The sequence below is a fragment of the Hemibagrus wyckioides genome, linkage group LG09 (genome assembly GCF_019097595.1).
Source record: "Hemibagrus wyckioides isolate EC202008001 linkage group LG09, SWU_Hwy_1.0, whole genome shotgun sequence".
Lineage (NCBI taxonomy): Eukaryota > Metazoa > Chordata > Actinopteri > Siluriformes > Bagridae > Hemibagrus > Hemibagrus wyckioides.
The window spans coordinates 7,694,892-7,711,207 of NC_080718.1; the positions used below are offsets into that span (position 1 = coordinate 7,694,892).

The window sequence follows — 16,316 nt, forward strand, 5'->3', positions numbered from 1 at the left end:
TCATGGTGGAAGAATAATTGATAATATAGCTTTTGAGTTGACTGACAGTTAATTGTACACCGACCAGGCATAACATTATCACCACCTGCCTTATATTTTGTTGGTCCCCCTTTTGCTGCCAAAACAGCACTGACCCATGATGCACTGTGTATTCGGACACATTTCTATCAGAACCAGCATTAACTTCTTCAGCAATTTGAGCAACAGTATCTCGTCTGTTGGATCGGATCACACGGGCCAGCCTTCTCTCAACCCGTCTCCGGTTCACCACTGTTCACCACTGGACCACTTTTGATAGATACTGACCACTGCAGACCGGGAACACCCCACAAGAGCTGCAGTTTTGGAGATGCTCTGATCCAGTCATCTAGCCATCATAATTTGGCCCTTCGTCAAACTCGCTTAAATCCTTACGCTTGTTCATTTTTCCTGCTTCTAACACATCAACTTTGAGGACAAAATGTTCACTTGCTGCCTAATATATCCCACCCACTAACAGGTGCCATGATGAGGAGATAATCATTGTTATTCACTTCACCTCTCACTGCTCATAATGTTGTGCCTGATCGGTGTATGCTTTCTTTGACAGAAACAACAACTCGAATTTCTTGAAATTATTAACAAAATGCAGCTCAAACAAACTGAAACTATAGTCAGCAATGCAAAACTGTTTCTCACCTAAACAGCAACTTTTAACAGTAAATAAGAAGCGTAAGAAAATATTGGGATGCTAATGCTCTTACTTTGCCTAATGACCTGGAGAGAATGGTACAGGGTCTCGCACTGCTGGGATATTCAGTCTCTTGAATATTCACAGGCTAGTTACTGAAGCATGCTAACATGATTTCAGGCTACTGTTATCTAGTCATCTTTCATTTAAATTTTTTTATTTTCATTTAAATTTTAACCATACAGATAATTAATTCTATTGGTTTGGTTTTATTTAAAGCTCCAAACAAAAAAAAGTTTTTTTGTGTCCCTTTTGCTAGAAATGATTATCATTGTTTCTAGAAGATACTATACCATACTGTATACAGACACCAGTATAAAAGTTTTAAAAAAAAACATTTATTTATTTTTTGTGGAAAAATGCATGTTCTTTGATCGCAATAACATGAAGACACTGACAGTTTTTTTTTTTCAGGATTATGATAATGTTTTAACAAGCAGCAAGAAAGAAATAACAAAACTAGAACAAGTTCTGGTCCTGGTCTGGTCTACTCCTAGCTCCTAGTTTTGGTCTTGAATCTCTCCTCTAATCGACTCTACTGTGACACTAACAGTAATGTCAGCATTAGAACTTCAATAGAATCGACTGTAACGGACCACCGAAGAAGTTTCAACAAACCGAATCTGCCCTTTGCTCCAGTTTTATAAATTCCCATCAATTAATGAAGTAATAAATCTTGTTGTTTATTTAAATTGAAAGAAATACCCAGGTTAAGTACACAGGGCTTAACTGCAGCATGCTGCATCGCTGGCGTTGTGATAGCGGTGAGGCTCGGCTGATAGCGTGTGTCTCGGAGGCGCGAGCTGCACTCGTTGGGGTTTGGAGATAAGCAGAATGCGGCTGGCCAACTGCAATCTCACAACCAGGTCATGCTCAAAAACCCACTGGTAGCTGCTTATGCTAATGTGCAGGGCGTCGATATGAGAGGGGGTTCAGCTGAGTCGTCGTTCTTTTTGCTCCTCTACATCGCACGGAATTTTGGAACTTTTTACATAACAACATTTTAATGTTTAGCGTTGTTCACGTCTGCTACCTTTTTATCGCCGTGTAAGATTAAAATTCACGCTTCAAGCAGTTAATACACCAAACATACACTATATTGCCAAAAGTATTCGCTCACCTGCCTTGACTCGCATATGAACTTAAGTGACATCCCATTCTTAATCCATAGGGTTCAATATGACGTCGGTCCACCCTTTGCAGCTATAACAGCTTCAACTCTTCTGGGAAGGCTGTCCACAAGGTTTAGGAGTGTGTTTATGGGAATTTTTGACCATTCTTCCAGAAGCGCATTTGTGAGGTCACACACTGATGTTGGACGAGAAGGCCTGGCTCTCAGCCTCCGCTCTAATTCATCCCAAAGGTGTTCTATCGGGTTGAGGTCAGGACTCTGTGCAGGCCAGTCAAGTTCATCCACACCAGACTGTCATCCATGTCTTTATGGACCTTGCTTTGTGCACTGGTGCACAGTCATGTTGGAAGAGGAAGGGGCCAGCTCCAAACTGTTCCCACAAAGTTGGGAGCATGGAATTGTCCAAAATGTCTCGGTATGCTGAAGCATTCAGAGTTCCTTTCACTGGAACTAAGGGGCCAAGCCCAGCTCCTGAAAAACAACCCCACACCATAATCCCCCCTCCACCAAACTTTACACTTGGCACAATACAGTCAGACAAGTACCGTTCTCCTGGCAACCGCCAAACCCAGACTCGTCCATCAGATTGCCAGATGGAGAAGCGCGATTCGTCACTCCAGAGAACGTGTCTCCACTGCTCTAGAGTCCAGTGGCGGCGTGCTTTACACCACTGCATCCGACACTTTGCATTGCACTTGGTGATGTATGGCTTGGATGCAGCCGCTCGGCCATGGAAACCCATTCCATGAAGCTCTCTGCGCACTGTTCTTGAGCTAATCTGAAGGCCACATGAAGTTTGGAGGTCTGTAGCGATTGACTCTGCAGAAAGTTGGCGATCTCTTCGCACTATGCGCCTCAGCATCCGCTGACCCCGCTCCGTCAGTTTACGTGGCCTAACACTTCGTGGCTGAGTTGCTGTCATGAGGAAATTTCACGACTGGATTTGTTGCACAGGTGGCATCCTATCACAGTTCCACGCTGGAATTCACTGAACTCCTGAGAGCGACCCATTCTTTCACAAATGTTTGTAAAAACAGTCTGCATGCCTAGGTGCTTGATTTTATACACCTGTGGCCATGGAAATGATTGGAACACCTGATTCTGATTATTTGGATGGGTGAGCGAATACTTTTGGCAATATAGTGTAGCTAATGTTGGTACTACTATCATTTTACGCTCCAAGGATTACACACACACCGTACACTTTGTCCCGTATTTTTTTTACACATCTAATTGGACAAGGGTTTTATTTTATTTTTTTGGCATTGTGCTGCTGACACATGATTGGTTGATTAAATAACTGCATGAATATGTGGGTGTTCCTTATGAGTGAGAGTAAAATTCCAAGGCGCATTTAAACCCTGATCACACAAACCAAATGAGATGCATTTCAGCCAGATGTTCTTCTAGTGTAAATACAGCTGGGGTTTTTTCCAAAACCCCTGCAAATACATTATGTCATAACCATAACACACACAGTCCCTGACTGCTGAAGAAATCTTTTAAAAATTTGGTTGTAAAATCTTAAATATACTCAAAAAATATCATTAATATACAACATTTTATTTTGCATTTCTTTTTAAAAAGAAAAAAAAACAATAAGCTTAATTAACCTATTTCGAGTCATTTTTTTTTACTCGCTTCCAGCTTGTTCTGTTGCATTCAGTTTGCATTTGCATTTTAAGCTTTGAGACTTTTAAGATTAAAATTCATTTTTTAAAATAAAAAAAATTCATTAAAATAAAAAAAAATGGTTTAATAATCTTTGATTATGAAATACTACATACATTTATACACTCTATAAATTATTTTTAGTTGTTCAGAGATCTTTTTTTGTAGTGTTTTATGGATCTAGTGGTCTAATTTGTGAAGTACACAGTAAAACACTTTTTTTCACTACACAGAGAACCAGATTTAAACTCATAGCTCAATGCGTCAGTGTTATAAGACTGGAGCTCAAGCGGATTAGAGAACAACACCAGTTTTAAAATTTCTGTCTATTTAGAAGTACAAAGTAAGTGAAATCTTCCAGACTTCACAGCTAATTTGAGTCCTGAGCAGCTATAAGCCAAATGTTGGTGTAAAGCCTCCTGGTGTCTCAAAAGAACTTTTTTTTTTTTTTTATAAATATATATAAAAAGTATGATATATTGACCACCCTGAAAATAACACCACCACCTTCTGCTAGGTCAAATGAGATGTCTTCAATGTTATAACACAAATCCAGATTGCTGACTATGTGAAGAAATGTAGTTTGGTCAATAGTGTGTAAAATTCTGGCAAAGTGAGACGGTCACTACAAGCATTAGTTTTAAACAACAGCTTCATATCGAGTTGTAAATTAGCACCGAATAGTTTGTTTGCCTTGTTCAGATGGGCTTTGAGTCATTTTATGAGTTATGTTGTTATTTTTTCACACGAACGTGCAAAGCCTGACCTAATTTGCTTGATTATGATATCACGATCCTGCAATATATCCTATATTGCAGGATCGTGATATCACAATCAAGCAAATTAGGTCAGGATGAAGCTTGCAATTTTAGCTAAATTCCAACTTCGTCACTAAAACAACAAACGTTTATTTGCATAAATAGTTATTAGTTCTTATAAGGCACATACCGATTTACTGCTGGCGAAAGGTCAAGAATGAGCTCTCATGAGGTTTTCAGCTTACCATTACTACAGTATTAGCTAGTTTGCATCGTTTGCTGCACTAAAGCAGCAAGACTGTGAGTAAACTAATGTGAGGCTTTACCAGTCTTGCTAAGCGATATGTGCATTTCAAACAGGTTTCTACAGATTGTAAGAGATTTCTTAGCAATCCAGGAAGCTCATTCTTCATCCCAGTTCATCCCCCTTCATGGGGAAGCTTGGGAAAGCATTGCTAAGATTTACAGTTGCTCGCTTTGGAATAACAGCATGTTTTTTTCCTCACAGTAGGAATATCTGGTTGTGTTAACTGGTTATACACAGACTTGGAGGAAGAGTAGTTGAGAAGAGAAGTTTAGGAGTGAGTTGTCCAAGGCATGTAAAACACAAAAACTCATTTGTCAGTAACTAGTAAAAAAAAAAAAAGACATATTGCACCTTTAATAAGTCAATTGCGTGGAGTATTATAGCTAGCTTGCTGTAGTTAGTGCAGGAGCTCAGTTCAGGCTTGCTCTCTGTGCCACGGCGGCTGAGTTGTGGTTAATGGGGCCATGTAGAAATGATGGCATGTCTCCATTCAGAGCAGGACCGGCGAGGCCAGAGCACTGGCCGAGGAGGGACACTTTCACTAGGAATATTTAACAACCTTCACCAACCAGCTCAACACTAATGCTTCCTGTACACATTTAACCCCCTTTCATTTTCTTTGTATGAGATGTAGTGTTTACTGATGAACATTTTGCAATGTATATGAATTATGTTTTATAAAGCAGAAAAACAGAATGGTACAGAAACCTAGAGGAACCCGTGCATATCAGTTTGAGCCTCTGTGTGTGTGTGTGTGTGTGTGTGTGTGTGTGTGTGAACAAATGTGATTGCATCAGTACTACAAGAGAAGGGTGTGTTCGGCGAGGATGAGGGGGGTGTTGAAGTGCTGTGAAGTCTTAATTGTGGCCCTAGATAAAGATTAGACGGGTCTCTGAGACAGTGATTTGCAAATACCTTGGCCTAAAAGGTGTCCTAACGTGTATCGCATATCAGGGTTAGGTAATTAAGGCTGAGCTTGAGAGCGTGTGTGTGTGTGTGTGTGAGTGAGTGACAGCTGGAGATAGTAAAGACTTTCAAATTATTTTCTTTACTAATCCTACCAATCAGGTGATGTACAGTGTTGTCTCCTCCAGCTAAGCACTTGCACAGTCTGTTTTTTGTTTTGGTTTTTTTTGCCTACTCAGGGTGAGTGACGGTTATTCATGCAGGAGTGAAGCTAAGCCGTCTCGAGGTGTGTACAGTGTATAACTCGCTGAAGAAAGACTAAGAATGAGAGAAAAGAAACAGAAAGCGCTATCAAAAAGAGGTTAGCAAATGCCGCACGCCGGGCGCTCCGGCTGTCCCTGGAGCCCCTGCTAGCCTGTTATCACCCAGCCAAGCAGGGGGGCTTTGAAATTGGCACTTTCCTTCATGTGACAATTGTACCTGCTGATAGGCCATTAGATTACTTATCCGCTCGCTCCTTCGCCGCCGACGCTGCGTTATTTTTCCTCTTTCATAACCTCGGTTTTAGCTGAAGCGCTTTTTTCACTCTGGTAGGTGAGAGGTCCTGAAGTGCGAGTGTGAAGAGTCCTTTTGTGTCCAGTCATGGCCTGACAAATTTCAGTGTGTGGGTGTGTGTGTATGTGTGTTTAGAGGAATATAAAAACCTAAAGAAATGGCTTTTTGTGATTCATCCTATTAACTGGTAATAAAAGCCATAGTTAAGACTCTTTAACCTTCATTATACATTTGGATCTTTTTATATTCTCACTATTTTTTTTTTTTTTACATTTTGTATAAACACAAGCTATGAAAAGCAAATCCAGATGCATTTGATACATACCACTGTCACATTTTCTATTTATATATCTACAGTCTGTGACAGTGCTGTGGAAGGTTGGAACAATAGAGGACACATCATACGCACACACACACACACACACACACACTGCGCTGACCACATCACAGCCAGTAGCTCCCTCTGTTGTCCACCGCTGAACTGCATGATCAGGCCGTCCTAACACAATTGCCAGCCTGCCTCTGAGTTCCACACACGCGCACACACACACACACACACACACACAGACTGAGTTATGCTTCTTCCTTGAGTGTACTTGCACTCTACATGTGACTGATGTGTGTTTGTGTGTTCAGTGTTCAGGTGCCTTTTATCAAATAAACCAATTTATCAAATGCATAAATCTGTAATTTAACTGAATCACGATCTAAAAAAAATGGATTAGAATTAAAACCAACTGCAAATTCTAATATTCTAAAGCAAATAATAACTAAACAAAATGCAACCTGAAGTGATATATATATTTTTTACTTTTTCTGCTTGTTTTCTTTTGTGGTATTTCATTTCTTCAGAATCATTCGAGTGAATTTCTTCTCTCTTCTTCACTTTTTTTTTGCGTCTAAGCCGTGATGAATCTGAGGGCACGGAATAAGTCTTGAATTTATTAAGGCCCAATTTTGACAAGTTGATTCTAAACAACTCCAGCGGCGCGGGCGCATTGAGCCGGCTGACATGTGACCCGCATGAACTTGCCCTCCCCTATTGACTGGCGTGATTGATGCTATGCCGCTCTCGCGTTGATAATTCTTAGCTGTGTGTCAACAGCCGCTGACCAAAGGGGTCATCACTGTCTTTAACATTTCACACACACACACACACAAACACAATCTTCCACCAGCACTTCACACAAACACATCCAGACAAAAGAAGCTGGCTCAAGTTAACAACACGCTGCTTTTTAGTCCTGACGACGGGATCGCAGCTCGGGTTCGGAAGCAAGACAAAGCACGGTGGATGTAAAGCATGCGGCGACGAGTCGCACAACAATAGAGGAAGGAGCTGTGCGAAAACTGCTAATGTGTACACGGGACGGCTATTGACGCATATCGACGGGCCGGGGCAATCAGCGCAGCCTGGCTGTGCATACTTAAGTTCAAATGTATTCAGTGAGGCTACAGGGATTAAAGCCTATTAATGACAGGCTGGACTGAGAATCCTGCCTTGACAGTTTCTCAACTTCCTTTTTTTCCCTTAAATGACTGAAAAATTCATGCCACTAAAGAAAATATCTTCACTTCAGTTATCAGTATCAGTACAGTGTTTTCTACCCCAATGTCATCAGCAAGCACTTATTATGCAAATAATGTCTTTTATACAGAGTTAATAACACACACTGTCTGTATCTCAGCTCTTATTAGCGAAAGCAGCCGAGTTCAGCAGAAGGAGGAGTCGTCCATCCTGCTGATCTGCTGCGAACTAATATGATGTGCTACTTGTGTTGGTATTAGCTGTGACAGTATTGATTTTAGTCAGGAGGATTATTGTGGTTTGGGGTCGGGGCTCGTGCTCGCTGGATTTTTTCGGGGGGCGACTGATAGAGCAGCTGTACAGGGATACAGGGATCGTTGTTTCTGAGGGTCCTTCCTGAGGGGTTTTTCCACAGGCGTGTGAAAACGTGGCTGAAAGTTCACTCTCGTAGCGTTTACACCACAAGCTTTCAGGAAAACTGAATTTTCCTGAACAAAGGAAAACGTTTTTTTTCCTTCTTCTTCTTCTTCTTCTTCCTCTTCTTCTTCTTCTTCTTCTTCTTCACAGAGATAGTAGTCTGTGTCTCAGCTCGGCGTGCTTGCGCGTTCGCTTTGCCGTTTGATCCACACATATCTTAATATGAGGAATGTTTGGCGCTCCCGAGGGATTTCACACAGCGCAGGTATTCCTCCTCTTGCCTTTCAGACGCTTCTCTCTCTCTCTCTCTCTTTCTCTCTCTCTCTTTCTCTCTCTCTATCTCTCATTCTTTTCTGTTTGACACAGTGCAAATATTAAGTCAGGTTGGAAACGTAGTGGTGCTCTGCTATATTGTTTTGACCAGCAGCTTTTGCATTTGTCAGGTGGAGAATCCATTGTGTGCGAATACAATGTGCATACATTAGTCAAACTAACTTTTTTGAAGTTAAGTTAAATTAGCTCTGTGCACGTGTTAAAATGCCTTTTTTCAGATGTCCGGTGTCTTTCAGCTCTAGCCGAACCATTATGTCTTATTTTTTCTTTTCTAAAATAAAAAAAAATATATTTTTTTTTTATCCTGTTTTTTTTTGTTCAAGGAAAGTCTGTTTAATGATCATTGCTTGTGGAGATTTGTTCATGAACTGAATATGAACAAAAAAAAAACAAAACAGAATATCCAGATTTTATTTTCTAAAGTTTGTGTTTTTATTCTTTATTCCATATATTTTTTCAACAATGCTGAGGATTCCACACTTACTGAAATACACTTACTTATTTTTACAACCAAAATAACACATCTGCTATTATAACAAACTTTGAACTCAGCAATCTGGACTGATGTTGATGATTTTAAATCCGGACCCAAACCTTGTCAGATAAGAAAAAATATCTGTTCTGATTTAAGGCTCTTTTTTTTTTTTGAGAATGAATTTCTGGAATATGAAAGGTGCAGGCCGGAGATGATTTGGGAAAGCAGCATGGAGGGGCAGACACAATAGTTAGTCGTTCGGCACGGCACCTGAATTTTCTTATCAGTGGGGAATTGCGCAGCTCTGAGAGCTTGGCAATATCTTCCCTGCTGCTGCTGGAAATGCAGCGAGTGTGGTGACACACACACACACACACACTTTTAGGAGCCGGACAAATGCATCCCAATCTTTCAAAAACAAAGGGGAGTCTTTGATCTTTTCTTATGGTTCAACCCCCGTGTGTGATATGGCCAGTGTGGTGTGGATGCCGCCTCTTAGACACACACACGCACACACACACACACACACACACTCTGTCCTGTGCACAGTGCTGTACATCAGTCACCAACAGTTTTACAAGATAAGTTCTTAAGAAGAAATCTCACTATTGTCAATCAACCCCCCCCCCCCCCACACACACACACACACAGACACATGAAGGATGACACATGAAGCTTAATTATACATTTTCTTTCACTTTACCCATCTCCCCACGCAGGACAGAAGGCAGGGAAGGATTTGACGGAGGAAAAAGTGCAAACACATTGCTCGCAGCACATAGCTTCATTTACAATGTTTTGTATCAACAAAGTGAGCGGCTTTATCTCCAGGCTTGACAGCACGAGCCGATAAGCAGTGCTGTTGGAGAGACATGCACTGCCTCTTTAAATCCCCCTCTTTCTCCATATATCTATCTCTCCGTTGTCTCATTATACACCCCCCTCTCTCTCTCTCTCTCTCTCTCTCTCTGTCACTCTTTCTATCTCCTCCTCCTTTCTCACTGGCTCTCCCAGATTCGTCCCCTCCCCTCTCCCTCTGCTCGATCTCTCCGTTCGCACACACAGCCTCTTGTCCGGCTCCAATTGGCTGCGCAGACACCAATCTGGCACGAGGACGGGACTGGGGGGGGACTGCATATGCAAAGCCTCGCTTCATATTCATGAGCACCAATCGTGGCTTTAAGTCCTTGATTAGAAGAGTGCAAGAGCTTTTGGTCCCAACTGGCTGTGCCTATAGGCTTGTCACTGGGAGAACGCTTCCTGTTAATTGCACTGCTCAAGTGACGGGACGGCAAGAGGAGGAGAGAGAGAGGGAGTGAGTGAGAGAGGGAGAGAAAGAGAGAGAGGGACAAATAGAGAGAGAGAAAGAGAGAGACAGAGAGAAACTTTGATTTATAGAAGCACTTGCTCAAATGATGGTCACTGAGTGCCAATGGATTCAGTAGAACTTTCAATGGCTGAGTGTTTCTCGTTACACTCTGAACAAGAGTAGGTAAATTTTACATCTTTCTTCTTTCTGCTTGACTTCTTTCCATGTTTGTGGCTCATGCTTGTGTGTGTGTGTGTGTGTTTATGTGTATGTGTGTACTGTCAACAGTGCGTGTGTAGTACCTGCAGTTTATGTAATTGAGGAGCTGGACAAGATTGTTGTGGCTGTCAGGTAGCGTGCATGGGTATGTCCGAGTGTGTGTGTGCGTGTGTGTATGACAGAGAGAGAGAGTGCTGGCGTACTTCTAAGTAGGACGGCTTACCTGCTCCGTTTGTAGAATATTCGTAGAAACTGGTATTAAGGGAATAAATCGTAGCGGTCAGTGCAGTTTTTCAGCATGCAGGACACTGCTTGACAGATGGAAGCGTGAAAGAGGGAGAGCGGAAGGAAAGAAGGAAGGAAGGAGGAGGGGAAGAGGGTGCACGAGACAGAGAGAGAGAGAGAGTGAGAGAGAAAGTGGTCTTAGATGGCAGGAGAGCTTGAATTGCAGACCAGTCGCCCCGCATGTGGCCCGAGAGAGGCATTAAAGACAGCGCACTGACTCGGAGAGCAAGAACGAGGGAGAGGGAAACCAGGGGACGAGGGGGCAAGTGGGCGGAAGTGGCTGCTCTCCAGTTCCGTCTTGCTCCGTGTCTGATAAAGTGATCTATCAATCAGTTGTGGCCGATGCTGTGCTAAATTGTTTTTTTTCTTCTTCTTCTTCTTTTCTTCTTTGACAGCCAGCAGCAATGTCAACTTAAACTTTCCAGGAGAATTTTTGTTGTTGTTGTTTAATCTTATGTGAGTATTCATCATTACTAATTAATATAGCTAAGCTTGAGTTTTTTACACATAAAGAGATTTTATTTGTCAATGTGTGTGTGAATTGAAGCTATTATTTTTTTGTAAAAATGAAAGAAAGAAAGAAAGAAAGAAAGAAAGAAAGAAAGAAAGAAAGAAAGAAAGAAAGAAAGAAATCACACCACAGCCTCATGTCAGAGCTTTGTGATAGTTTTATACGTCTCACACATTTAAGTTTAATCAATAAGCAACGGTGACTATTTTTTTTCCCGAAGATTAATTGATAAATCTTTAAAAAAAAAAGAGAGAGAGAGAGAGAGAGAGAGAGAAAAAAGATGAACCTCTGGCCTGGAACGCTGCTAAATGGTGTGAGGAGTGTGTGAGTATGGAGCTTGGTATAAGAGAGTGTATATCCTCTTGCAGTCGTGCAAGCAAGCTATTGCAAACAAAAGAAATAAAAAGCTTTTATTTCTAAGTTATTGAAGAGTTTTGGAGCTACAGGAAGTGACTTGCAGGTATTTCAGATTGTTCTGTTCATTTCTGAGTGCTGAGTGATGTGAAGGCATTTTAGCTGCATCTCAACACCAACAGTTTTTTCCTGTTTTTTTTTTTTTTTTTGTTTTTTTTACCTTCGGCACGCTCATTACACCGCCGACTCCGACTGGATTAATGCTTACCAGAGTAAATTTTCCGAGATAAGACTATCGCATTTCTTCAGCCTTTTTTTTTTTCTTCCCTCCCCTCATTTGCTGCTTACTCACCGTTTGATCTTTTCTTTTAATACAAATTATCTGGTGCTATTCTAATGAGACTATTAATGCTAGTAATAACAACAAGTGGCAGTTTAGCTATTATCATAATTACACTCACTTACTGCCCTGCATGTACATTTCATTTGCATGCTTGTTTTAATATTTACCTGCATGTTGCCAAGTAGGACTGCGAGTCGTTTTTTTTTTTTGGACGTTCAGAATTTTTCCCCTAGCAGATTTCATTTTTCTTTCTTTCTTTCTTTCTTTCTTTCTTTCTTTCTTTCTTTCTTTCTTTCTTTCTTTCTTTCTTTCTTTCTTTCTTTCTTTCTTTCTTTTTACTAAACTGAAATGTTTGTGTTTCAGTTGATTTGCTGTTTAGCCAAATTTGACAGATAATCCAGTCAGCAGAGCGGGTTATTCTTTTTGGAAAACAATCTCTAGTTGTGTTTTGTGTTAATTCCATGTGTGTGTGTATGTGTGTGTGTGTGTAAGTGTGTGTTTTTGTTCTACTTCCTTGTGTATCTTTTATGCATGAAATTCATCATACAAGATAAAATGTAGAGGTTTTTTTTTTTTTTTGAAAGGAAAACACCAGCGTGCATACACATACACACACACATACACACACTTACTTTCATAGAGTATTCTTTTTCAAATTCAAACACACAATCCTTATTATTATTATTATTATTATTATTATTATTATTATTATTATTATTATTATTATTTTTAGTCTGATAAATGAAATTCTGATTCATTTTTCTGCTGTTCAGACCATTTACAGTAATCTAAAACGATCTTTAAGCAATTCTCAGCTATTTTTATTGCAATTCTTTTGTATATAATTTTTATTTATTTATTTTATTTTATTTCATTTTTTTTTTTTTTTTTACTTTTTTGCTTTTTTCTCCTTTTCTTTTCAGTTTTTTCTTTCTTTCAGACTATTTTTCAAAAAATATATATTGCGATACAATATTTTCAGCCCGAATTCAGTCCAGAGTCGGCTTGAATACCATGAGCCGGTCTCTCTTTAACGCTCAGGTTATTTGAATTGAACCTGCTGTATTTTGAATTCATGGCTGTTCAAGCGTTTCTACCCTTTTGTCGCGTGCTGCTGGGTTTTTCCATCTGCTCACACCGGCACTGGCCCTTGCAGAAGAAAAGTTGATTTTTTTTTTTTGCTTATATCAACCTTTCTTTTTCCATGTGACAGAGGAAAAAAAGGATGGGTGGAGAGGGATAAAAGCCCTAGAGGCAGGGATCAGAGAGGAATAAAAGGAGATTGCGTAAATTAAATTCCTTTTAATCTCCTTATAAAATCATTTACTTAATTCATCTGTCAAATGATGTCAATATGCACACCGCTGATTTATCTCTTTCTCTCTCTCTTTCTCTCTCTCTCTTTCTCTCTCTCTCTGTCCATCACACACGTGTATGTGTGTGTGTATGTGTGTTGCTGGCACCGCTGCTTTTGAGCACTGATTCAGCTCTCTCTAGGTCCCCTGTGTGAGAGGTGTCATCCGTGTGTGTGTGTGTGTGTGTGCGTGCGAGTCTGCACCAGCCCCTTGTCGATTTCTGTCTGGACACTCTTTTGTCTTTACACTATCCTGCTTATAGGAGACGCAACTCCACCACTTCCCCTTGTTTGAAGGGGGCTCAAGCTTTCCAAGGGTAATTAACTTGAGTTAAAAGAGACACAACCGCCCCCCCTCCAACCGCCCCCCCCTCCTTCTCGTCCCGTCTATCTGGAGGGAAAAAGGGAAAAAAGGAGGCTGTAAAGTAAAAGACGGGGTGTATATTTTTGACCTTTTGTTTCCGAAGGTGCAATAAGTGGCTTTTTGGATTCTCTCTCACACACACACACACACACACACTTATATAAAGCCAGACAGAAATAGCAGTGCTGAAACACACACACACACACACACAGGTACAGAAATGTTCAGGAGCTGATGATGATGATGATGATGCAATAGTCAGTTTGTGTGAAGTTATGTTGATTTTCCCATCTGACTTTTAAAGAAAAAGTAAAATTTGTATGTTTTTTTTTTCTTTTTAAGAAAGCTCACACTAGCTAAAACTCGCACCCCAGCCTTTACCAACCTACAAGCTATAATTAGCAATTACACCACCGCACCACTGCCACCCTTTAACTGACTATTTTTGAGGCAGAGCATTTAGACATATTCTGTTTAGATATATTTCATATTTTTTCACTCCCTGATTGGCCCTTTGTGCTTGTGTTTGAGGAGAGGGGAGTAGGTGCAGCAGAGCTCGGAGTGTAGGACGATTGAGTTACAGCAGGTCAATAGGGACTGTGGTCAGTCCATAAGCAGGCGCTGCACTCGGGCCAGATAAGGGTGTAAAAATAGGGCTTTCGGTCGAAGTCTTATTCACCTCTGATTCGCTAGTAGACACTGCAGTTTAATAGGGCTGGAGGTCTAAATATATATATATATATATATATATATATATATATATATATATATATTACTGAAAAAAAATAAATCAAGAATGCATGTGATATTTATGCGCCTTACTATTAACAATAACGTGTTAGACAGCATGCTGGACGTTTGCCTGGTCGTCTCTTGTAGCAGAGATTTGGATCATAACTGCTGGATTTTTTTCTTTTCTTTTTTTTACCCACTGATCTTATATTAAATGATGAAATTGTCATTGTCCTGTAGCAGAGAAAGGGAAATGAATGGCCGTGTGGCCTGGTGGCTGACAGTGAAATATTTCACCTCTTTCTCCTATCATACTTCATTTGTGCACATGAGTGTGTGTGTGTGTGTGTGTGTGTAGTGATAGTGATACCGAATGCTCACTCTGTTACGACCGATTTTCACGCCGTCTTTAAACACTGTTTGCATTGTGTAATGTAGGTTGTGTGTGTGTGTGTGTGTGTTTTTTGTAGGATCCCCTTCAAATGTTTAAGTCGATAATTTAGACAGTTATGGCAAAGAAGACGATTCGGTTTTAAAGTTAGAAGCGAGTCGTGTTTTGGACTGACATTTTAATTCCACATAAAAGTGACCTGAATAGTTTGGCGGTTAATTTTAGAATGATGGACAGACAGGCTGAGGGTGTGCAGGTGTGATCCAGCACAAAAGTTAGACATATTAAGTGTGTGTGTGTGTGTGTAGAAAAACAAATAGAGCAAAAAGAAATATCAGGATCAATTTGTCTACAGATGATTTGAATGTAAAAAAAAAAAAACCCCACATATATCTGATGTACTGAGTTATTTACTGCGGCGTTTTTTTAATATCTAACCAAAGCCTTTCTGATTGGAGGCTTTGCGAGAAAATCTCCTTGTTCGGTGCAGTGGACGCACCTGGGTGCTAGTTGATATGGCGTAACCTGAACTCATTTCCTGTTCGATTTCTCACACGCACAGGTTGATGTGATGAAGTGATTTTGCAGTGCTGCCGTGTGTGTGTGTGTGTGTGATGTTGCTGCCATGTGTGTGTGATGTTGCTGCCGTGTGTGTGTGTGTGATGTTGCTGCCGTGTGTGTGATGTTGCTGCCGTGTGTGTGTGTGCGATGTTGCTGCCATGTGTGTGTGTGATGTTGCTGCCGTGTATGTGTGTGTGCGAAGTTGCTGCCATGTGTGTGTGCGATGTTGCTGCCGTGTATGTGTGTGTGCGATGTTGCTGCCATGTGTGTGTGTGATGTTGCTGCCGTGTATGTGTGTGCGATGTTGTTGCCATGTGTGTGTGTGATGTTGCTGCCGTGTGTGTGTGATGTTGGTGCCGTGTGTGTGTGATGTTGCTGCCGTGTGTGTGTGATGTTGCTGCCCTGTGTGTGTGATGTTGCTGCCCTGTGTGTGTGATGTTGCTGCCGTGTGTGTGTGTGTGTGTGATGTTGCTGTCGTATGTGTGTGTGTGAGATGTTGCTGTCGTGTGTGTGATGTTTCTGCCGTGTGTGTGTGATGTTGCTGATGCTCTGAGAAAGTGTATTAATACGTACGTAAGTGTTTGTATGAGTGTTTGTGTGGTAGTGTGATTCTTAATAGTAATTATAATAATGATAATGATAATAATAATAATAAGTGGAGGCAAACATACACGTGTATATTAAGCAGAAACATTCCTGTAGAGAGGAACACTCCTGCTTGTGGTACGTCCCATCCGCTTGCTCGTATTAAAGCTGACAGTCCATCTGTCTCGGGTGCCGGCCATGCCGAGGTGTGTGTGTGTGTTTGGAGGCGGAGGTGGGGGGGCGGGGGGTGTTATGTGTTTCGGTAGCCCCTCCTCCACTTAATTCAGCTTCTCCGTCCCGTTCATCAGCACTCGGCCCCCGGAGGTCAAACTCTAGGTCTCTTTGTCGCACAATAACAAGGACCCCCGTTGACACGGACCGTTCGCCCGGCTGCTGCCTGTCCGACTCCCAGATTTAACAAAAAAAAAAAAGTAGCCAGAGTGGCATATTTTGGTGGGATTTTTTTTTTTTTTTTTCGTTTCAGATTTTGCTGCTT

General features: G+C 41.1%; 1 protein-coding gene across 15 annotated transcripts in view; it reads left to right on the forward strand.

Annotated features, from left to right (window-relative positions):
* Positions 1-16,316, forward strand: part of esrrga (estrogen-related receptor gamma a) — a 122,721-nt gene that overhangs the window by 50,377 nt on the left and 56,028 nt on the right. For 3 of the 15 annotated variants that reach the window (XM_058399984.1, XM_058399996.1, XM_058399997.1), the window contains exon 1: positions 9,986-10,300. The exons of 7 other annotated variants lie outside the window; for them this stretch is intronic. In XM_058399984.1, the coding sequence (XP_058255967.1) occupies positions 10,245-10,300 (56 nt within the window). In that variant the 5' untranslated portion in view covers positions 9,986-10,244. Of the gene's footprint in view, positions 1-9,985; positions 10,305-11,020; positions 11,082-16,316 lie in introns of those variants that run through there. 5 more of the 15 variants (XM_058399991.1, XM_058399994.1, XM_058399989.1 and 2 more) reach the window with 4 other exon arrangements.